Genomic DNA, 22,582 nt, shown 5'->3' on the forward strand with positions numbered 1-22,582 from the left:
GCTGTAGGAAATCTGCTCAGGAAAGAGGCAGAATTAATTCAACTTTTGATGCAAAACCCAAGTCATTGCTCCAGGTGGTGCTGACAATAATTGAAGGAGCCAGAACCACACATTTCAGAGTCCCAGCCTGGACAGAAGCACGCTTAACCTAGGTGTGCTATTTGTCTGCACGAGGACCCAGGCTCTGGGGAAAGGTGTCACCCTGCCACCACGTCACGGGGCTGTCACAACCAGCAGAAAATCCTAAATTTCAGCTTATCCCGATCAAACCAGGTGACTCAAACATCCCTCCTGCCCTTAAATGCTCGCAGCATCTGGACAGCAGTGTGTTAAGCAGTGTGAGATAACCTCCGCTGCGGAGCCTGAACGGCTCCGAGGGCACCAAAAGCACCACGAGGAGCTGGCAGCGCCGGGTGATGGGGACCTCATCACCAAGCCTTGGCCCCAAAACACCTCCCTGCCGGGCAGTGACATTTCTGCACTGCCTCATCTCGCTCCCTCCATCACCATAGCTACAGCAGCCGCCAATGGCCGGGCGATTCCTTGCAGGGTACCACAAACCCTTGGGGAGATGCCTCCAGAGCCAGCCCCTTTGGCACGGAGACGATTCGGAGACCCCAGGCTGCGCACGCAGCACCTAAAATCCCTCTTTTCTTCTTTCCCTTTTTCTTTCTTTCTCTTTTTTTTTTTCTCTATTTTTTTTTCTTGAAGCACAAACAATGGAGCTAAAAGGTTGGGTATCAGGCCGATAATCATGAATGACGTGTCGTTATTACACGCCGCACATTCATTATCTCCCACTCCAGCCATGTCACAGACGGCTGGAGGAGGGCAGATAACGGGGTGCCTTCATGCAGATGGCTTATTATCAGGATGTTCCAGGAGGGGCTTTAAGACAGTTAGTGATGCTGTTTGCCAGTTAAAGATTAGAGACCCCAGAGAATAATTAACAATCCCAAAACCCGGTTTTTCTGCTGGATTCTTCTGCTTTCTCCCCCCTCCCCCGTCCTCTTTAATCTATTCACTCTAGCAGGTGTAATAAAGTGATAAGGACTGGCTCCGGGGATGTTTGTTTGGCTACTACGGGTGTATAAACCAACAATGGATGGTATTTTACTTCTGGCTTTCAGGGGCTTGAATTGAGACCAAAAACTTCGCAGCCCCCTTGCCCACACACATCCATCCTGCTCTCCCAGCTCCACCTGGACCGGCCACTCCGGTGCCACTGGGCTCCATCCCAAGGGGCCGTGACAGTCCCCTCCGCATGCCCACAGCCTCTGCCAGCATCCCCCCACTCCCCTTGGGGGTGCCAGGCTCCCTTTTTGCCTCTGCAGGTCCAAATCCCGTCGCCTGGGTGCTGGGGAGCCCAATAGTAGCATGTAAGCCCCGGGCTGTGCTGCATGGGGTCAGGGCTGGAGCTGACCTTCCTTCCAGCAGCCGTTCACCTGCACACAGCAAGTCCTTAATGAAACCACCTTGGAATAATTTGCATATCCTCCGGATTAAGCAAAACTAACCTTCCTTTGCGGGTGGTTTCATGCATCTCTCCCCATCGGGCTGTGCGTGGGCATCAAGGGACGGCGTGGGTCTCCACCTGCCCACGCTGCTCCAGGGTTGTGGTCACTGCTGGAGCAGAAACATCTTAAACCTGTGCAGGCGGAGAGCCTCGCTAACCTCAGGGAGATCAGGGAATCACCTGGGGCACGTCGGGTGCTGCTGGTGGCCCTGGAGGGCAGCCCCAGCTCACGGGGTCAATGGGGTGGGTGCTGGGACACCTGGAGAAGTTGTCTTCCCAAACATGCTCTTCTGCCGGGGAGGGATGAGGCAGCGTTGTGCTTTAAGCAGCATCCCCTGCCCTATCAGCGAAAGATGAGATATCCTAATTATGGCAGTACAGGCGAGGATCCAGGCCGTATCAGCCAGCACAGAAAGGTAAACAAGAAATCCAACAATAGACCCTTAACACTCATTAGCAGTGTCAGATAATACCTCACTTTTCTCCCTTTGGGGCTTAAAATCTAATTAAGATTTTTCCAACAATAAATTTCATTTCTGCTCATTCCCTTTTTGTTCTTTTGAGGCTGCTCGGCCTTGTCCGAAAGCCCCATCCCTCTCCTGGAGCACCCACGGCCACGAGGGGCAGGGGATGCTGAGCAGCTGAGCACCGGCCCCGCATCACCTGCCCCAAACCGGGGGATGGCTCATTCAGGGTGTGCACGAGGCAGGGAACGAGCTCGTTACTCATTATAAGGATGCTGTTTATAACTTCTTTTGCAACCGGGAGGTAAAAATTAATGGGTGCCCATCTTCTCGCCACACCCCCCAGCCGCAAGCCGGAGTGCTGACGCAGCGGGCAGGCAAAATGACTAATCCTCAGCAAATTCTGCTGAGCAAATCATTACCAGTGAACCCTGGGGATCTTGTTTGTCAAAGCCATGCAGTTTGGCACCCATGAATGAAAAGCCACGGGAGCAGCCTTGACCAGGGGGCGAGCTGGGGGGGCTCACTTCCAGCCCCGTATCTGTTCCCCCAGACAAGTCCCTAGGCACGGGGCAGTGCCTGGTTTTTCAATGCCCAGAGCCTTCCCCAGCCCCCGGGACATGAAAGCAGTGGGTTTGGCACACCCCAAAATCCCAGGACCCAGCCCCTAGCTGCCACCAGAAGGCTGCACCGTGGGGTTTGCCCCCCCCAGCTCCTCTGCCCGATTTTCCACCCCGCGTGGTTTCTTAATGCGAGCTGTGATTTCTCAACGCCAGCTCCGGAGGGCATTTTTCGAAAGGTTTCTCTGCATGATGCTCTGCGGGGAGATTCCTCTCGGGGTGGGCCTGTCACGAGGGTGCTCCCGGTTTGTACCATGCCTGGATTTCTGTGTCCCCACCCAGCAGGGACATCAAGTGTCACCTGTGGGAAGCCTCGGCCATGGGGCAGGAGCTTGCAGTGCTCAGCAGCACACGCATGGCATCACCAGCTCCAGCCCTGCTCCATCCCATGGTGCTCCCAGGGGACCTTTCTGGGTTGAGCTCCCCATTGGGACTCTTCAGGTTCGCTTTGGGGAAGAGCCAGCAGGTTTTGGTGCTGCAGGAAAACAGGGCGTTTTGCAAGCCCCTGCCTAGCAGGGAAACCTGCCTGTGCTGAAGGGCGGCTGCACCGGGAGGGTTTGGGGCTGTTAAGGTCACCAGCAGGTGTGGAGGAGCAGGGGACAGCCCTCAGAGCAGGACAGCCTGGCTGGCCTTAAGGACAGAGCCTCTTAACCCTTTCCCCATTGATCAGAGGGAGCATCCTGCAAGCTGCTGGCACAAGTGATTTCCCATTGAAGGCCAAGATGTTAACGGGTCCCGGCATCAACCTGTAAATGCCACCGCTTGGAAGCGATGGCACCCCCGTGAGCGCTTCCCAGACGCCATCCCTTCGGCAGAAAACCCCATCCCTTCGGCAGGAGGGAGCCGGGTTAATGAACAAACAGCCCCTGGGGGGAGAGGCCGGGCAGCCCAGAGCAGCCCCACAGCCACTGCCTGGCAACGCAGGGGAAGCGATTGCTTTGTGCGCAGCCTTCAGCCCTGGAAATGGCTCCCAGTTTGCTGCAGGTCTGCACCCTGTGGACGGTGGGATTCAGGGAGTGCTGCTCTCCTCCTGCCAAGCAGCGTTGGGAAGTGCGGGGCTGGAGCCGTGCCTCAGTTTCCCCACCTAGGGAATAACGGGGTGATGCTTGCCTCTCCTGCAGCCCTTCTCCACTTGGGGTGGCACAAACACCGAGCAAAATAAAAGTCCATCTCCTTTTTCTCTCCTCTGTTGACACATCAGCACAGGAAAAAGCGTTTTTGGCTTCATCTCAGCTAGGAAATAAGGAACAGATCCTACCTGGGGGATGACGGGGGTGCTGGCCCCTGTCTGAGCACCCTTTCCACCCTGCACCTCCCTCCCCGAACTGCCCGAAGGCTGGGAGCGCTGCGAGATGCCAGAAAGTCCTCCGGGTGATCAGGGAAATGACCCCGTATGCACAGCAATCCTCTTTATTGCTGGCAGGGAAGATATGTACAGGGGAAGAGATTTGTTCTGAAATGAAAACGCATGCTGTAGGGCCTTTGCTCGTATAAAGGAGGGTGAGATGGTGAGACGAGAGCGGGTTTTCGATCAGCAGCTTCCCAGAGGGCAGCTGGGGATGTGCGGGGGAAAAAGGGGGGTCCCACACACCCCACAAGGACCCCCCGCGCATGTCCGGATCAGGTCAGCGTCCCCGTGGTCCAGGGGATGGGGGACATCAGCCTGGCCGAGCAGGGCTGGGGAGGCGACAGCCCCGCAGCGCTCCGGTGGGGCTGGCAGGGGGGCAGAGCAGCAGGTCCTGCAGCCGGGACGGGGGGGACGAGAAAGGCCTGGAGATGGCGGGGCTGGGGCAGGCTCCGTGCGGGGGGACGTCGGGGCGGAGGGTCCCGGTCACACCAGCGGGAGGCAGGGCGAGGGGTGGAGAAAGGAGAGGACAGAGGGACAGCCGGTGCTACATGGCGGTGGTCATCACCCTCTCCTCCGGCTCCAGCGTGTTCTCGTAGGCGTGCTTGCTCTCCTCGGACCTGGGTTGGGGGGAGAAGCACAGGCTGTTAGCTCGCCCCAGGGCTATGGCCAGCACCTCCAAAACCATGGCTGGGTGAGGCTGTGCTGCAGCAGCCCCAGGAGATGGTGCCCAGGACGTGCACTGCTGTCCTTCACCACCTTCTGCTTCCCCCTGCAGGGGATAAAAGCCCCAACAACCAGGTGCATGGGGCGGGAGACCCGGAGCAGGACAGAGGCCGTGGATCTGTGTGAGCCCACGAGCCACAGGGAGGGGTCCCGAGCACGTCCCTCACCTGAAGTCATTTGCGGTGCTCATGTATCTCCCTTCGTGGCTGTTGGATGTGACAGCCTCCTCCTTGGCCCCTGTGGTCACCCCTGACTCAACGTTATCCCTGCAGGGGGAGAGGAAAGAGCCTGTTAGCAGGGCAAGGGGAGAGCGGCTCGTAGTGGCGATGGCAGAGAGGAGGGCACAACTGTGACCCCCTTTCTCTTGCAGCTCAGAGGCCGTGGGGATGATGTGGGACCTTCAGCCAAACCCATGGCCCTGGGTGGCTCTGACGGCAACCCAGAGGGATGTGGGACAGCAGAGGCTGAGCCACCCAGGTGGATTTGCAGGGCTGTGCCCATAGCCTGAGTGCCAAGAGATGCTGCTCACGTTTGCCTCTCGGGGTGGAAGCACTGCTGGGGAACCCCAGCCACAAGCCCTACTGGGTGCTCCCAGCACCGGGGTCACAGTATCTGTCACACGCGGGGTTGTTTTCTCCTGCCGACTGGTTTTTCCAGTTGCCTTCTGTGTAATCCGTTGCAAAATAATCACCCGCGGTCAGAAGCGACACAGGCAGATAAGCGGGGGCCGTGCCTCCGCCCGAGCCCTGGCGCAGAAGGGCGTGTGCATGCGTGTGTGCACGTCCCCGTGTGTGCACGTCCCCGTGTGTGCACGGCTGAGCGTCTTCCTCCTGGCTGTGAGGCTGCACGGCTCCCTGAAGGAGCCATCCCACAGCAAATGGGTGCTCAGCCTCAGCCTGGAGGCTGCGGGTTCACCCCTTGCTGCCTCCCTGGTGCCTGCCCACGGGCGATTCCCCAGCCTTTCCCAAGGAACAGCCTTGAGCAGGCGGTAGCTCGAGCCCGTAGCTGCTGCCAAGGCGGCAGTGCAGAGCTGGCAGCGCACCCAGCCACTGCGTTGCTGCTGTCCCTTCGGAAGAGAGGCCGGATTCAAGAATCTGCCACCCCCAGCTGTCCCCAGCCCTGCCGCTGGGCCCTCCAGGCTGGGAAGGAGCAGCCTGGCATGGGCTGACAGGCACAGGGGGGACGCAGGGCGGCAGGGACTGGTGCCAAGCCCACCGAGACGCAGGCTGCAGGGCACGTTCAGTCCTTGTCCCTTGTCGACTTTGGGCTCGGGTTCAAGATCGAGTTCCTGCAGCCGAGCAAGGCACGGGTCAGCTGAGCGAGCTCAGCACGCAGCGAGGAAGAGGTGCCAGCCCCGCGCCGCCGCCTCCACCACGGGTCAAGTCCACATCGCTGCCCCGGGGCTGGGGCTGCTCGGCCGCCTCGCTCTGCTGCCGGCTCCTCTCCTGCCTTGGCTCAGTCTGCTTCACTAATTGAAATGTTTTGGGCTTGTTTTCACCCCCAAAAATGCTTGGTTTTGTGCCATGATCACAGTGCTGCCAGCACCAGCACAGTGACAGAGGCGCTGGGTGCATCCCCTGCCAGCCCGAGCATCCCTGGCCCCAGCACTCACTTCTTCTTATTACACCAGAACCTGTTGACCACAAAGACGATCGCCACCAGGACCAGGAACACCACCACTGCGATGACACCTTGCGACCACGGCTGGAGTTTACCCCTGGCTGCAGGGAAAAAAAAAAAAAAAGAAAAGGACAAAAGTGATAAGAAACGTATTCGTGTGCTTTGCCTTCTGAGCCGAGCTTCTCCATCAATGTCCAGCCATGAGTTCAGCCCTACAAAGCTGAGCAGAGCACGTTGCTGCTTACGTGTCTGCCTGTGCTGACATGAAGCACACAGATCTGGGAGCTGTTGTGTGTGCCCATGCGTGTACAGAGAGCAAAGGGGGGATGCAGATGCCCCTGGGGCTGGTGGCACAGCGCAGTAGGAGGGTATTTGCCCAAAATAGTGGGGGAAAGCGGGCAGAGGGGTTCCAACAAACGGCTCAGAGCACACATGCCGCAGGCATTGCTCCCGGCTTGTTTTCCAAACGCCGCCCAGGGTGATAAGTGACAGCAGTGAGGTTGTAAAATTCCGCTGTCACTCTCGCAGCAAACCGCTGCCACCGTGGATTTGGGTAAAATCCGCCCTTCAGCAAGTTTCCAGAGCAGCAAACTGATTTACGACGGGAAATTGAAGGCCGAGCGGTTCAGAGCAACAGCCAACGGCACAAAAGCCAGGCGGGGCTGGCGGCGGGGAGCTGCGGCATCCCCGTCACCCTGGGGGACATAGCCGAGCCCCCCTGCCTCCAGTCTCTTTCATGGGGTAACGCTGCCTTTGCCCGAGCTGCCTGCGGGCACACGGAGCTCCTGGAGGAGGACCAGGAGCAGCTGAAGTGCTGACCTGCAGCGCCTCGTCTCACGCTGGTGCTGCTCACGTGGAGCCTGGCTCAACACGTGTGCTCGCAGGAGCGTCGGGAGAACAAGGGCTCATTTTTCTGTAGCCATGCCCGAGCGGTGACTTGGCCGCGGGTGGGACGGCTGTGAGACGTGTTCCTGCAAACAGGAGAAACTCCAGGGCAGGACAGAAAGAGGAGGTACCCTTGTCTCAGCGCCTCCTGGGACGGCTGCTCCTTGCTTCTCCACAACGGAGCACCCAGACATTCCCGAACCCGTCCTGAGCACCGTCCTGGGTATCAGCACCAGCACCAAAAGCAGAGCTTGTCAGCGCAGACACATCCCTTGAGGACTTAATTACTGCTTCAATCAAGCAAGGCTTTCCTTCTTCCTCAGCTCCTTGCCCACGAAGGAAGCCCTGGCATGTGTGGATGGGGCTGCTGGAGGCAGCCAGCCCCAAGCGCTCCCCCCAGGTCACAGCCTCTGCCACCACGTCCCCAGCCCCAGCACAGCCGCTTCAGCCTGACACCGGAGCCTCGTGCTGGCTGAACACTTTGTCCAGACAAATCTCTGCTCTAAGCTGCAAACAGCCCTCACCAGAGGCAATAAAGGCGCACTGTGCAACCTGTGTTTGCAAACCAATCATCCAGGCAGCTACACGCCGCCTCTGCTGCCGGCTGCCATCTCACCTCCCGGCTCTGCTCTGGGGGAGACGGTGACAAAGACCCCCAGCTCCTTGAATACTCATCACAAGGGGCTTTTATTTAAATAAGAAAAGTAATATAAATACAGACCCAAACTCTCCCACCTCTCCTGTGTTTCGGGAGGCCGCAGGCTCACCGCCGGCAGGTTTTGGGGAGCGGTGACCCCGCGGCGGAGCAGGAGGTGACAGCAGCCCCAGCAGCGGCTCTCGGCCGCCTCCCTCCCCGCACAGCCACCGCAGCGTGTTTACTGCAAGGTCCCGGGGCCAAAACTCAGCTGGGAGGAATTCAGGCGGAAATTCCCTCTTGTGTCAGCAGCGTGCTTTGCCTGCAGCCCCCTCAGATCCCTGGGCTGCTGGTGCCAGTGGCGTGGGGATGGCGGCGGGGGGAAGAGCAGGGCTCAGTCCTCACCTGCGTGGTCTGGTGGGCAGGAGATGCTCCTGCCCTGTCAAACAGCCCCAAAGATACCTTTTACCCCCACCCCGAGGCCTGACCAGCTTTGTTTCCTCCCTCGCTCTGTCCTTGGCTGTTTTCTCGGCCAGATTTATTTATTATTTGTGTTTTATTTTTCCTGCTGAGGCCATGGTTTCCAGTCCGAGCCCAGGAAGGGAGGTCCAGGTCCAGCCCAGGATGAGTTTGCTGCTGGGGTTAAGGAAGTTCAAGGTCAGCCTGGGTTTGAATTTCCATCCGACCATCAAAAAACTCTTCTGTGCTGGGCAGGTGAGGCTGCCCAGAGAGGTCGTGGGGTCTCCTCCTTGGCGATCTTCAAATCTGGACCTGGTCCTGGGCACCCTGCTCTGGGTGGCCCTGCCTGAGCAGGGGTTGGAGCAGGTGACCCCCAGAGGCCTCTTCCCACCTCAGCTATTCTGAGATTTTATGAATTCAGCAGTGACCCAGATCTCCAAGTTTCCTTCTCATAGTCTTCTAGCAGAGAAGGTGAGAAGATAAAACATTGGAAACATCTTCCAATCAGCTATGTTCAGGAATTAGAGCTTTTCCAAGCAAAATCTCACTCAGACAGCTGTTTCCGTGAGATTTCAGAGCATCCAAAGCTGAAGGGACAAACAGCAAACCAAAATCAAACTATTCGGGCTTCGAGCAGCCTGGTGGAGCCTGGCTGCCAGGGGAGGTGAGGAGCCAGGGCATAAACCTGAGCAGGGGATGCACAGAGCTGGGGCAACAGAGGCTGGGACGGGCCCCTGACCTTGCTCCTTCTTGAGCCTAAACCAAAGCAGAGGCAGAGAGCCCGGCAATGTGGGTGAGCCCTGGGGCCATGCAGCACGTGCTGCTCGCCTGTGGCCCCTCCAAGGGGACCAAAACCAAGCAGGGCTGGCAGTGGGAAGGGCAGGCACCGCTGCTGCAGGCTGAAATATCCCCGTGGGACAGGGGCTGCACGCATCCATACAGAAGAAGGGTTGGGAATAGGGCAGAGACAAGTATCTGCGCCCAGGGGTTGGTGAGATCTTATCAGGGAGTGAGTGCATAGACGGCAGCCCTGCCTGGCACCGCCGCGGGCTGGAGCACACACTTTGGCCTGGGAGGGATGGCAGGCAGGGCGGGTGACTCTCACTTGTCTTCCCTGACAATTTTTTAAGAGGGACATCCCTCCCAGAACAGCCACACAGCCTCCTCTCTCTTCTGCCCTGTGGCAATGGTGGGTTGTCCCGCAGCGAGCAAGAACTCCCCAGCCAACTAACCAACGTGGGGCGCAGCCTCTGCGCTCCCTGACAGGCGTGTGCCCATCCCTCTGCAGCTCCAGCTGAGATCGAGGAAAGCATCGATGCCAAAATAAGCCCTGGTGCACACTGTAACTCCATTTCCATTCTCAAAGTCTCGTCTTTAGACACACAGACAACTTCTGGTGCATCTTCCCTGAGTGCTTGGAAAGCATCGGCTGTTCTCCGAGTTTTGCTATGTCTGAGAAAGTTGTGCCAGGCTCTGAGTCCTCATTAAAGGCTTTTTTTCCTCTCAAAGCAACAGCAAAACTTTCAATCCTGCTGACGGTGGAGACCCCACGCTGTTAAATCCTTCGCAAGTTGGTAAACAAATACAGGAAGAGCGGTCAAGGCTGGGGCATCAGGAGGAGAAAGGGGGACGGAATTTTCCAGCGCTTTGGCGGGGCCAGATGGGTTTTAATTACTCCTGATTATTTGTAGTGTCAGACAAGTCCTTCCCTGCATTTCATGAAAATAATGTCATAGCAATAGGAAGTTTCTCTCTAAAGCCTTCAGGAAGGGAACGGAAGCCCAATTTGCGGAGGGAAATATCTCCCCCCTGCCACCTCACCAGCGATCAAAAGTACAGGAAAACCTGCGAGCCCTCGGAATGAGAAGGAAAAGCAACCCAGCGCAATGCTTTCCTGGGGCCGAGAGCGAGAAGAAAGGAAAAATAAATAAATAAATAAAATAAGCCTTAAGGCAACACGCTGCTCGTCTCAGAGCGCACGGTGCTGCGGGGATAAATCAGAGCCGCTCTATCGCCGCCTAACCCTGCGAGCTGAGCTCCTATCGGCACCTCCAGAGACAGGTGAAGCGAGCAGCGAGCCCATGAACCCTCTAAAGGGGTTTTTCCTATTCCTGAGGCGCTTTTCCCGTTCCCAGGAAGCTCTCCCGGGGCTGCCCCCTGCCCCGGAACCTCCCCAGCGCGCCCCCCGCTCCCCGTGCCTCAGTTTCCCCGGGCGCGGGGCAGCAGCGGGGGCTGCCGGCTCTTACCTTCCTGGCAGCTTGCGGGCTCCAGCGCCAGGAGGAGCCCGAGGGCGACGAGCCCCAGGGCCGGCATGGTGCGGGGACGGTGCGGGGACGGTGCGGGGACGGTGCGGGGCTGCGGTGCGGGGCGGTGCGGAGCGGCCCCTGCTCGCCGGGGAAGAGCCGCGCTGCGCTCGGCGCCCTCCCTCCCGCAGGAATGAGCCGGGTAAATTATCAAACTCATTAACAGGGAGGCTGATGCTCACACCTGGCTATTCAAACCCCTGCCCCGGGAAGGGGAGGGCTGGGGGGGGGGGGGGGGGGGGAGGAGGTGGCTCTTTTTTTTTTTTTTTTTTTTTTTTTTGTTGTTGTTGTTGTTGCTGCCAAGGCTGCCGGGGAATTTGGGGGCAAGGCGACTTGAACCTGACGTTCCCCTCGGGGCTTGGAAGGGAGCCGAGCCTCCCAGCTGACATTTGCATGGGCGCAGGAGGAAGCAGCACCTCCCCGAGCCGCGCAAATCTCTGCCGATCACGCCTGGGGCACGCGTGCTGAGAGCTGCAAGCTGGGAGCTGGGACCCCCCCACACCCAGCTCCCCTCTCCCCCAGCGCCCCCTTCCCACCCTGCCACCGAGCAGGGCCCTGCCTGGGACCCCCAACCACCCTCCTGGGGCTGGGGGGCCGGGGGAACCACCGCATCCCGACGTGGACCCCCGCGTTTTGCTGCTCAGCCCGAGAAAGAGGGGTGCAAAGAGAGAGAAACGCTTCTGTTCTTTTCATCAAGTGCCATAAACAACCTAGGAAAACACATTTCCAGTTTAGAAACCTCCCTCTATTAAAGCAGCTGATTGCTGCCTCCCCTATCCCACGCCTTGTTAAACGGGGAGGCTGTCAAACACCACGAACACAGCGCTCGTTTTATTGAGCCTTTGGGACTCTTCCCAAATTTCTTCCGACACCAGAAGACAGAGAAACACCCAATGAAGCGCGGCATGGCTGCTGCTGCGGGTGGGAAGGCGCGGTGCTGGGGCTGGGGCTGGGGCTGGTGCAGGAGCCCAGCAGCTCCCCAGCACGTCAGGCTTTGGACAGCTGACGGGTCAGCGTGCAGAAGAGCTGAAGCTGCTTGGCTTCGTGGCTGCTCAACCTCGGTTACACCCCAAGGGAATTTTGGAACTGGGAGCCAGCGGTGTCGTTCCCCTCGCTGCATCTCCCAGCCCTCCCACGAGCAGGGTGTGAGCATCCCGCTCCGTGCCTGCACACCTCCCCGTGCAGGATTTCCCCTCTCCATTCCTCCTCTTCCCCCTGGACCTAAAATCAACGTTATTTATGCTGGAAATGGGCCGGAGCTGGCTTGCAGGCCAGCTCCCAGCTCTCTCACCATTCCTTTGGGCACCTTGCCATGCCCCGATCCCCGCGTGCAGCGTGGGTAAGCCTCCTCCTAACCCCGCTGACTTTTCTTGCAACCAGCAAGGGAGGGACTCTCCGAGGCGGGGACCGTCCCCGCGCACCTGGGAAGGACGTGGGATAACCGGGACCTGCCCATAGCAAGGTCCTGCGAAAACAATCCTGCTGTGAATCAAAAGGGATGAGTTGGCTTACGAAGAAATAATAACGAGAGTGAACTTTGGTTTCCCAAGGACTCGTTGGTGTGTCTCCCATTCCGGGGAAACGTGCAGAGATTGTGATCACTGCTGACTGCTTGTCACTTGTCTCTTAGCAAAACCCTGGGGGGGGGGGGGAGGGGAAAAAAGGCTTCTCCAGGCTTCTGTCTGGAGCAGAAGCCCTTACCAGCAGAAGCCCTAGAGCACCCAGTCCTGCCGCTGCCTTTAGAAAATTCAGTGCCTGAGACACCCCCTGCTAATTGCTACCCACCCTGCAGTCACAGCAGAGCTGGTGGGGTTTCCCTATCCCTCCTCCACCCTTACTCCAGGACATCTTCTCATCATCCCTGCCCAGCCCAGCCCCAGGGATTTCAGGGGGATTTTCCAAGGGTAGGGATGTCTCCTAAGCTGGGGGGCATGGCAGACCAAGAGATGAAAGCAGGGCTGCTAGGCAGGGGTCTTGCTATCAGCTCCCTCCTTAGGAGCAAAACCCACTTTACCATCACACCTTCCCCCATTTATAAGAAACTTAAGGAAGTGTTCTTGTTCTGTCCTTGGTCATGAGGCCAGGGAATCATTCCTTTGCTTATCTCAAAGCTTACCTATGCTCCAAGGCATCTGCTTCACCCATGGCAGCCATTAGGGAGGTATGCACTATTGTGGCCAGAGGTGCACGATTGTGGCTCAAAGCACCGTGGCACCTGCGGGGTTGCATATCGCTCAGTCTGCCCCGGGGGGACGAGAAACTGCAAGCAGCTTTAGCGGCGGTGGGCTTAGTGCAGGGGCCAAGTCAGAAATTTCAGCAAATAATTTCCCACCTGCTTTGTCCCTCTATGATTCTGGCAGTGGAAGCACACGATGTGCAGAGACAAGGAGCTGCGAGTTCCCACGGCAGCACTTTGGGAATCTCACCAGCCCTCACATTTCTGCTCTCGGCAGCACATAGATGTGGTTGGTCAAACCCCTATGGGCCCATTTTACAGATGGGGGAAACTGAGGCACAGAAGGAGCAATCCCTTCGGCAGTGCTCAGCCAAAGCCTGGCTGGAGCCAGCCCCAGACCAGCTCTCTCCGAGGGCCTCCTGTGAGCCGCTGCCCATACAACAAGCCTCCTGCAAAGCCAGGTCTTGGTGTCTCGGGATTTATGCTGACATCCTCCAAAATTTGACTTTTTTTTTTTTTTTCCCCAAAGAAATAACGTCTTTTTTTTAAGCCAAAATTAACATTTGCTCAGAGCGCATTCCTGAGCCTAAAATGTGTTCCTGGGTGATATGGCTCAGAGCGCAGATGCCAGTTCCTCTTCAAAAACGTTTGTGGGGCTCCGTGTTTGGATGGAGGTTATTTGTCTTTCTCCTTCACTTCCTTCCTCCCTCCCTCCTTCCTTCCCTCCTTCATCCTCCCCATCTCCTCCCACTTCATCAGAAAGAGACAAACAAATTAAGAAACAAAATAGGTAAGAGCAAGCCTGAACAGCCCCTTTTCTTTAGAAAAGACCCCTTTTTTCCTTTAAAAAACAAAACAATGAATTTATGCTTAAGTGGTTGCTCCAAAAAGAAAAGGAAAACAAGCAAACAAACAAACCCCAAATTTTTTAATTGTTTGGTAATTTTTCGACATTTTCCATCAAAAAATATTCCCAGCCTGCCCCAGAACTCCCCCATTTCCCATCGCCACTGACTTCCAGATCTCAGGTGGAGCACCTGGTGCAAACCCTGCTGCAGACGGCATGGCTCCAAGTGCAAGCCTTCAATGAGGGGGGGCGAGACCGACGCTTGCATGGGGGTTTTGTGGATTTCCCCCCCTCCTTCTGTGCTGCCTGGCCTCCTGGGCAGGGTCAGGCAAGGCGCTGTTGGCAGGACTCGCCTCCCGCAATGAGTGAGCTATTTCATCGGCCGGTTACTCAGCGGCGGACCAACCTGGCGGCCAGCTTGTGCAAGCAGAGCCAGGCAGACCCCGATGTCTGCCCTTAAAGCCCATCCACTCCTCCCCACTGCCATGGGCAGGGATGTCTCCCACCACACCAGGTTGCTCCAAGCCCCATCTGACCCAGCGTTGAACACTTCTAGTGATGGGGCATCCGCAGCTCCTCTGGGCGGCTGTTCCAGTGCCTCGCCACCCTCATCATGAAAAATTTCTCCCTTATATCCAATACAAATCTGGCTCCCTCCTCTCCCCAGCTGCCCGTTTGCACACAGCTGCCAGGATTTGCCCTCTGAGAGCTCCTGGACCCGCAGAGTAAAGGAGGCTCAGTGCTTCCTGTGGCTCTGAAAACACATCCCCAGTAACCTCATCCCTTCAAGCTGGAGACATTAGGCTAAGAAAACAACCGCCCAATCCACCCCTCCATGCCTCTGGTCTTCCATACTGCTGCTGGAAGGGCCCACATTATCGATTCCCCCTCGTCTTTGTGCACCCCTGATAATTTCAGAGCGCGGCTGCCGCGCTGCCAGGGCGGCAGATAGCCGGGATCCCACCACGAGGTGCTCAGGGAGGGAGAAGGGAGCTGGGTCGTGCTTGGATATTCCCTCCTGCCCAGCGATATCAAGTGGAATGAATAATTCACTATCTGATCACCTCTAATCTTCGTCCCATAAAATCAGCAGCAAGCTGGGAGGGTTTTTGAAGCCTCCAGCTGCATTGGCTGATAAGGCATGAGGCAGGAAAGATTGGAAACCCATAAAAATGATAATCTCGGGCTCCAGTGTAACTTGGTGGAAGGGTTTTCTCCTGTCCTTTCATTAAGGATGGATTTCATGATCTTCCTTAAATAACAACAAGCCTCCTCACGAGGAATCTCCCATCTGAAAGCTGATTGCATCATCATCAGGAAATAGGAGGCCAATCGGCCAGAAAAAAGGAGCAGGACCATGGCTTATTGCAAGGGCCAAGTCCCGCAGACCAAATGGCACCCGCCTTTGTAAGCTGGGGAGAAATTGGATGATCAGAGGCATTTTCTGAGTGCAGAAATGTATCCCTCAAAGGACACCTTCCCTCTTTATTTGCCAGATGAAGAGGGGAGGGTGTGAACCTGTGCTCCCTCCCCAGGGCTCCCCATAAGCTTTCCAAGTCACACCGTTTTGCAGCTGGGAGTGCCAGGCCCCAGCCCCATGCCATGCTGCTGGCCACCGCCCTGCCCGTGAGCATGGCCATTGAGCAAAGCCCCATCCTCCGTGTCCTGCACCTCCTCAGCGTGAAGAGGAACATCGTATCTCCTTTCAGCCTGGCTTGCACAGCAGCCCCCCTCCATCCCCGAATTCCAGGAGTCCGGCCATTGACTGGGAGAAGAGCAGAAAGAGAAAACCCAACTCCTCAGCCATTCCCATGTCACTCGCAACCAAGATGACCACGAGGAGGAGAAGGAAAGAGTTGGCTGGCTTGGTGGGTGCGGGTGGCTGCAGGAAATAATTATCCCAGATGCCAGACTGGGAGAAAATTAGAAGTGTAAACTATAATCAGATGTTAAGTTGCTTTTCTTCTGCTAATTGAAATAATGTTTTCTCTGCTACCCACCACTCTACCCCTTTCAGATGCTAATCCCTATCAAACACGGACTTACAATTACAAATTCCTAGGCATCTTTCCCGGGAGCAGAAATTGCTTTGCCCTGTAACCTCTAAGATGAGGTCTTAATAGGAATTCACGAGCAGTCTCTGGTAAAGCTTCATTAGCCGGAGAGAATAGACAAGGGCAAGTTGCAGTGCTCCCTAACCACTCTAGGGAAAAATTAATTTAAATTACTTTGTAAAGTAACAAGGCCAGATAATGTGTTTCCTTCTTGGATTATTGTTTTCTGACACCCTAATGCACTCGTAGATTAGGTTGCTTCTCCTGTTTTGATGGTGGTCCATACTAAGTTGTGGTGCCTGGTGAGCAGCACCCTTCGGAAGGAGATCACCGGCCCCCGTGGCCAGAGCTGGGAGGAGACGAGGTGAAGGTCTGGCTGCTCCTCACCATGATCGGTGGCTGGGAGGCTGCTGGGAACACTGGGGCAGACGGAAACCATCCCCAGCAAATCTTCAGTGCAGCCTAAGAGAGAGACCTGCCTGTTGAAGGGGACACTTCAGCATTTCTCTGGTTGAGAACCAGTCCAAGCTGGTGGAAGGAGTGCTCCTGGGTTTGGACAGAGCTCTGTTTGCTTCCAGGAGGCCAGATCCTGAGCAGCACTGAGCCCCACGCTCCCAAGGGCTGGGCCAGCACAGGAAACCTCTGCCAAAAGCCAGCATCCCTCAGCAGAGATACCACCTGGGTACTAAGGATGTCTGGGTCCTTTTCAGCTAAAAATGACAATGCACTAAAATGTGCTGAAGATGATCCCTGCATCCAGGGGGACTTGTTGTGATTTTTCCCACCCCACCCCCTGTTGAGGCTCCCCAAAAGTTTTACTTTTCTTCTCCCGGCACCAGGCAGGCCTTTCCCCGGGATGCCCTTCGTGCTGGCTCCAAGCCCTCCTCGCTGGCGGTGCCATTTTGTGTCTTTTCATGGAAATGTGCAGCGCGTGGGAGCGCCCAGCCAGGAGGCATGGGAAGATGCGGCGATAAGCGGCTTGGCAGAGGGGCAGCGATGCTCCCCATCCCTCTGCGCTTGCAGTGAGACTTTGGTGGGTTATTAACCCGGGAGGCAGCGTGCAGAATAGGCCAGCCTGGTTAAATCGTCAGGGGATGCGGGGATAATTCAATAAAGACACAAAGGGTTCAAAGGGCCTTTCGGCAATCGGAGAGCGACAAACCGCGCTGATCGTCCAGGCTGATTAAATAGGTTCCCGACTGCCCCAGGAGTCCTAGGAGACCGGGCTGAAGCTGGGAAGATTTATGCGGAGCTACCTGAATTGGGGAGAGAAGATACTTGTTTTATTCCTCGCTTCTGAAGGGGATCGCTGCCTTTTTTCAGACCAGGGGGAGGGGGCTGGAGAGATGTGCATCGAGACAGGGAGATAGTGGGGCAGATAGTGGGATGGATGGACAGACACACAACCCATCTGATCATTTTCCTGTCCCCAGTTACCCTGGGGAAGATAGAGCATCCTTGAAACATGGGGTCCGAGCTGCCAGAGCCCTGCCAGCTGCCACCAGCCCAATTTATTTCCCTCATTATCTTCAAAAGAAGCACGTTTTCAGGTGGCATCTCTCTCCTCCTCCTTCCCAGCACCAGAGCCTCCTCCTGGCATCCGAAGGGAAAAAATAACGGGGCCATCGGCAGCGAGCGAAACGCATCTAATAACCTCCACTTCTTTTCAACGAGCTCCAGTTGTTGCTCGACAAGTGTACTCCAACCCCGGCAAGTGCCAGACAAAAGCTCCCCTCTCCTCCTCCGTGTCTGCTGAACAGCCTTATTATTTCAGCAGCCCGCATCTGCTGGGTGGCAGCCGCGATTACCATAACACAGGGGCAGGATTTGGCCTGGCTGATCCACCCTGGGTTCTGCAGCAGGCAGGAGCATTTGGCTGGCTGCAAAATCAAGCAAAAAAAAAAAAAAAAATCAAACATATGAAGTCAGTTTTCTGGCTGCGACCCAAGCAAACAGGTGCAGGTAGTGGAGATGGGGAAAATCACGTCACCTTCTGCTCCCGGTGCTGGGAACAGCCCTGCCCTCTAACGCAGCCCCAAAAAGGCTCAAGGACAAAAGGTGAAGGCTCCTGGGAGATGCCTTCGCCTGGGATGGAGGAGAAGAGGCCATTTCCACGGCTGGGAGGGCGATTAATTAAAGTGGGTTAATAGCAGGGCATTGACACAGCCACTGCAGCTTCCACCTGGAAGCACGACAAGCCTTCACAAGGTGCTGCCAAAAGCACAGTGGAGAGGAGAGGAGGGAAAGGGAAGGGAAGAGAGAATAGGGAAGGAAAAAGGGAAGAGAAAATGGAAAAGGGAAAGGGAAGGAAAAAGGGAAAGGAAAAGGGAAAGGAAAAGGGAATGGAAGGGAAGGGAAAACGGGGGGAAAAAAGGAAGGGAAAAAGGGAATGGAAATGGGAAAGGGGAGAATAGGGGAAATAGGAAAAAGGGAGAACAGTGGAAATAGGAAAAAAGGAAAATAGGTTAAATAGGTAAAAGGGAAAAGGGAAAACAGAAAAGGGAAAATAAGAAAAATGGAAAATAAGGTAAATAGGGAAAAGGGAAAATAGGGAAAAGGGAAAATAAGAACAAGGGAAAATAAGGTAAATAGGTAAAAGGGAAAAGGAAAAATAGGGTAAATAGGAAAAAGTAAAGGGGAAAATAGGGAAAATGGAAAATAGGGGGAAAGGGATGAGGAGATATAGGAAAAGGGAAAATAATAGGGAAATGAGGAAAGGGAAAATAGGGGAAAAGATCAAGGGAAAAGAAAAGGGAAAAGAAAAGGGGGGAAAGAAGGCGGCAATGGCAAAAGGGGAAGGGGCAGGGGCCGGGAGGAGGCAGCCCGCAGGAGGAGCCCGGCAGCCCCGTGCCGGCCCCGCAGCGCTCCCTGCCGGCGGGCGGGGGTGGGCCGCGGGCAGCGCCGTGCGGCCGGGTCCGTCCCCTTGCTCGCGTGGTGCGACGTGGTGAGGGCTTGGCTGCTCCCTCTGGTTAATTACAGAGGCTCTAGATCTGGTTTCGGGGGCCTTCAGGCCAGCCCCTAGCAGCTTGGTGCCCCCCAGCCCCTCTGCAGCCATGACACGGGGCAGCCGGGGCAGTTTTGGGGCACCCACCCGCCCAGCCCACCTCAGGGCGCTGCGTTTTGGTGGCTCCCAGCTCGGCTGCGCCATGCACGTGGCCTCATTGCCTCCACGTCTCACACAGCACCATCAGGGATGCTCAGCACCAGCAGCCCCGTCCCCGTGCCTCGTGCCTCTGCCGTGGCCTTCCTGGCAAATCCCCGCGCCTCTCGCAGGCCCGTCTGGAAGTCACCTCCTCCCATTGTTCCAGCAGCCACCTCGCAAGGCGATGCCATGCTCCTTTCGCTTTCCACCGCTCACACACTGTCCGCCCACCACCACTTCTCCGGCCTCTTTCTGCCAAAACCCCTCCGTGGCACGGCCTGGGCCCATCTCCCGTAGCGCCACCACTGCTCCCGACGCCGTGCGGGGCCGGACAGAGGGAGGGGAGCAAAACCCTCTTGGGGTCGCAGCCCCGGCTCGGCCCTAACCCTGGTCCCGGCACTTCAAAGGGCCCGAGCAGATTTCCCTGCGCTCCAGACGCTCCCTCCCATTTCCTGCTGGATTCCCGTCTCGCTCCCTTCGCCCGCATCAGCAAAACAGAGTGTAAAAATAGAGGCCGGGCTTCACCCAAACACAATAGTAAATTGTTCCCCGGAAAGGTCACTGGGGCGTCTCAGAATAGCTCCGGGAGCAGGGGAAAATGAACGTGTGCAAGGGGGGATGAATCTGAAGGTGACGGCTGGACCCCTGCTGCAAGGTCCCCCTGTGTGTCTTGGAGCATCCCCACCTATCCCCAGCCACCTCCAGCCCTTTTGGGGTTGGCCATCACCCTGAGCCTTGTCCTACGTGGGGGAAACTCAGCAAACCCAAAGCAATATTTAGGTGTAAAAGTGGAAAAACTGAGAAGCAAGCAGCAGGAGGAGAGGCAGGACAACTGGGGATGCAGAAAAGGGATGGGAGGAGGACGAACACCCTCGCCACATATGCCGGGCTCATCTCCGAGCCACCCGTGACAGCACCGTGTCCCCTGGGCACCTGCAGCCTTTGTGCGGTGGTGGGAATGCCGGGCCCGAGCCGGTCGCCGGTGGGGCCGAGCCCTGGCAGCCCCACGGGAGGAGCAGCGCATTGAGCAGCCCCGCCGGCCATAAATTACTGCCTCCTCTTGTCGATGCCCGCAGTGATGAAGGGGCGAAGCTTTCTCATCGCCTGCACGGGTGGGAACATGTGGGTCCCGGCGTTCCTGTGAGCATATTTTAATTGACTAACGTGGGAAGCCGCTTCATAAAGCAGGTGCTTGCTCTTTTTTTGGCGGTGCTGTTCCCTTTTCGGGCTGCCCTGGTGCATGGCTTTTCCAAAAAAGGCTGTAATTAAAACCAGATAACGAGGCTGGAAAATAAAAGCTCACATTTTTGGTGACAAAAGGCACAAATTTTCATGTCTCACTGGCTGTAAAAAGCATGACTCTCCCACCTTCTCTCTCTCTTTCTCTCAATTTTAATTCGATTTTGTCTAAGTGGTGCCACTTTCCCATCCTTTCTCTCTCCCCAGTTTCGTCTGTGCCCCAGCCACCTCATGAGCGCAGTGTCAGGGGGATTTTTCTGCCACTGGGAGCTCACACATCACGTTAGAAATGTGCCTGAGCACAATGTCTTTAAATGCACTTGCTTCTGGTTTATGAGGAAACCACTTTTTGCCTGAAAATTCCCCACGGCATGAGGCAGACCAAAATCCCCATCACTTCTGAAGCGGTGTGTAACCAGCTAGCTGCATCTGGTGGCCAAAGCAATGAGCCCCAGGCTCGTCCACATGCCCCAACCAGCTGGGGGCAGTCACCCACAAAATCGCCCCCATCTCTGCAGACATCATTTTTGTGCAAGACTTGGCCCTAAAACCAAAAACAAACAAAGAAAAAAAAAAAAAAAGGAGGATAAAACCAGGTTGTTTTCTTTTTCCTTATATTTGAACACGCGGGACTGTGCGGTTCCAACACCAAACCCATGCAGGAGGTGGGGAGACCCAGGTCATTTTGGAAAATATTGGAGGCAGGGCAGTGCTCATCACCACTTGCAAAACAACACCTTTGTAAAACAAAAATTACCGATTGATGGAAAAAGAATTACATTTTCCATCAGAAGACAGGAGCAAAAGCGGCTTTCAGAGGGGGTCCATCAGGAGCAACACACGTTGGTGAGTGGGTGGCATCACCCCCCCCCCCCCAGCCCTTTTTGTAGAGCCCTATATTAAATGTATGTGTGCAAGGGGTGGTTTTAAACCCTCACCTTGAGTGTGTGCATCCCGAGCTAAACAGCATGCTGCCGGCAAGGGCTGCGTGACCCAGCAGGCTGTTTTCATTTAAAAAAATAAGCAGAAGGCGGAGGTGGAGGGAGACCTGTCCTGGCGGCAGGAGGGAGGGAGCAGGCTGGGACGTGGGAGGGACAGATAAACGGCGTGAGGGCTATCGGCTCCTTGTGGGATGGGGGTTAACACATCTGTGCAGCAGTGATGGGACGACAGCAGATAAACACCCTGCTGCAGCCCAACGCCCGTCCCCGTGCCCACCAAGGGGCTGTGCTGAGCCTGCCGGGCTTTGTAGCAGCTCGGCTCTGGGGGATGCTTTGAAAAAGTGAAGGATGCTCTAAAAGAGCACGTGGAAATAGTTCATGACTCCAGAAGTCATGGAAATTAAAGCCAAGAAATACCAGCACTGGTTTTGTTCACCTGCTCCTTGTCACAGGAGCTGTGTTGGCCACGGCGTGCTGCAGCTGCACACGCATCTTCAATGCACCAGGTAGCCCTATAAATATTATATATGTATATATGATTAATGTCATCAGCTCACCAGTTTTTTAGCATTTCTGCACATGGCTGTGACAAGCACTTCTTGTTTTCTGTTTTGTTTTTGTTTGTTTCTTTGAAAAAGAGGAATTGCTGTCACCACCTATTAAGACATGGCCAAACACTGCTGGGGGCTGAAAAATCAGCATTGCCCCCAGCAGCCCCAGCCCCAAAAGAGGGACAAGGCCACCAGCTGGGGACCTTTGGGGACCTGCAAATAACTCGCAGCAGTCCCAGTGCGCCCGCTCGGCCCACGGCAGGGGATTGCTCCACAGCGCGTCTTCCTTCCTGCCGCCCGCCCCGGCCTCCCGCCCTGTTGGGACGGGTAAATTGTTTTGCAAGGGCTTTGCTGGCCACAGATGGCTTTTGGTGGCCGGGCATGGGCTGTCCTGTAACGCACAGAGCTGAAGTACTGTGGGTGAGAGCAAGGAGCGGGGAGAGAGGAGAGCAAGTGGAGGCTGCTTTGTAAAACTTTATTTAGAAATATTCTCGATATATTCATTATATATATATATTTATATATACAGACACATTACAACAAATGTGTTTTCTAAATAGCACATCCACAGTGGGTTGAGAATCAGGGTACCAGGTCTGGTCACTTCGTTTCTGCAGAAAAAATGCAGAAACCCAAGGGGAGGGTGGCAGAGAGAGGGACGGGGCTGGAAGAAAAATCATGGTAAGGAGAGAATTCAATCACACGGTACGACATTGACCGAAAGTGCTGTCTCAAACAGAAACGTGGTGATGTTCCACACACCAAGACATGAAGCAGGCAGGAGGGGAGATGGGTGGAGGAAATGTACCATTCAAATCACAATTAAAGTACGACTGTACATACCCCGGGAGGACTACGGCGCGCCCTGCTATGAGGCTGGAGGCAGGCGTGCGTGCAGGTGGGTGTGCGTGCGGGTGTCGAGGAGGTTGTACCATTTTGTCAACTGTTCGGCTACCGAAAAGGGAAAAAAAATAAAATAAAATTGTGGGGAATGAAGAATTTCGGTGCGTCAGTGATTTTTCTTGTAACAGTTCAAGAAAAAGTAAGACCCAGGGTTATT

The 22,582-nt window shown here is 55.9% G+C and overlaps 1 protein-coding gene across 1 annotated transcript; it reads right to left on the reverse strand.

The window, feature by feature from the left end:
• Nucleotides 1-3,994: 3,994 nt before the first annotated feature.
• On the reverse strand, nt 3,995-10,762 carry PDZK1IP1 (PDZK1 interacting protein 1). The gene is made up of 4 exons (XM_040566246.1): nt 10,516-10,762; nt 6,284-6,392; nt 4,839-4,937; nt 3,995-4,565 (listed from the first exon to the last, which is right to left on the reverse strand). Exons 1-4 carry the CDS (start codon nt 10,730-10,732, stop codon nt 4,493-4,495), a joined length of 498 nt encoding a protein of 165 aa, XP_040422180.1. The 5' UTR covers nt 10,733-10,762; the 3' UTR covers nt 3,995-4,492.
• Nucleotides 10,763-22,582: the final 11,820 nt, after the last annotated feature.

Source organism: Cygnus olor, chromosome 8 (assembly GCF_009769625.2).
Source record: "Cygnus olor isolate bCygOlo1 chromosome 8, bCygOlo1.pri.v2, whole genome shotgun sequence".
NCBI classification, from domain to species: Eukaryota; Metazoa; Chordata; class Aves; order Anseriformes; family Anatidae; genus Cygnus; species Cygnus olor.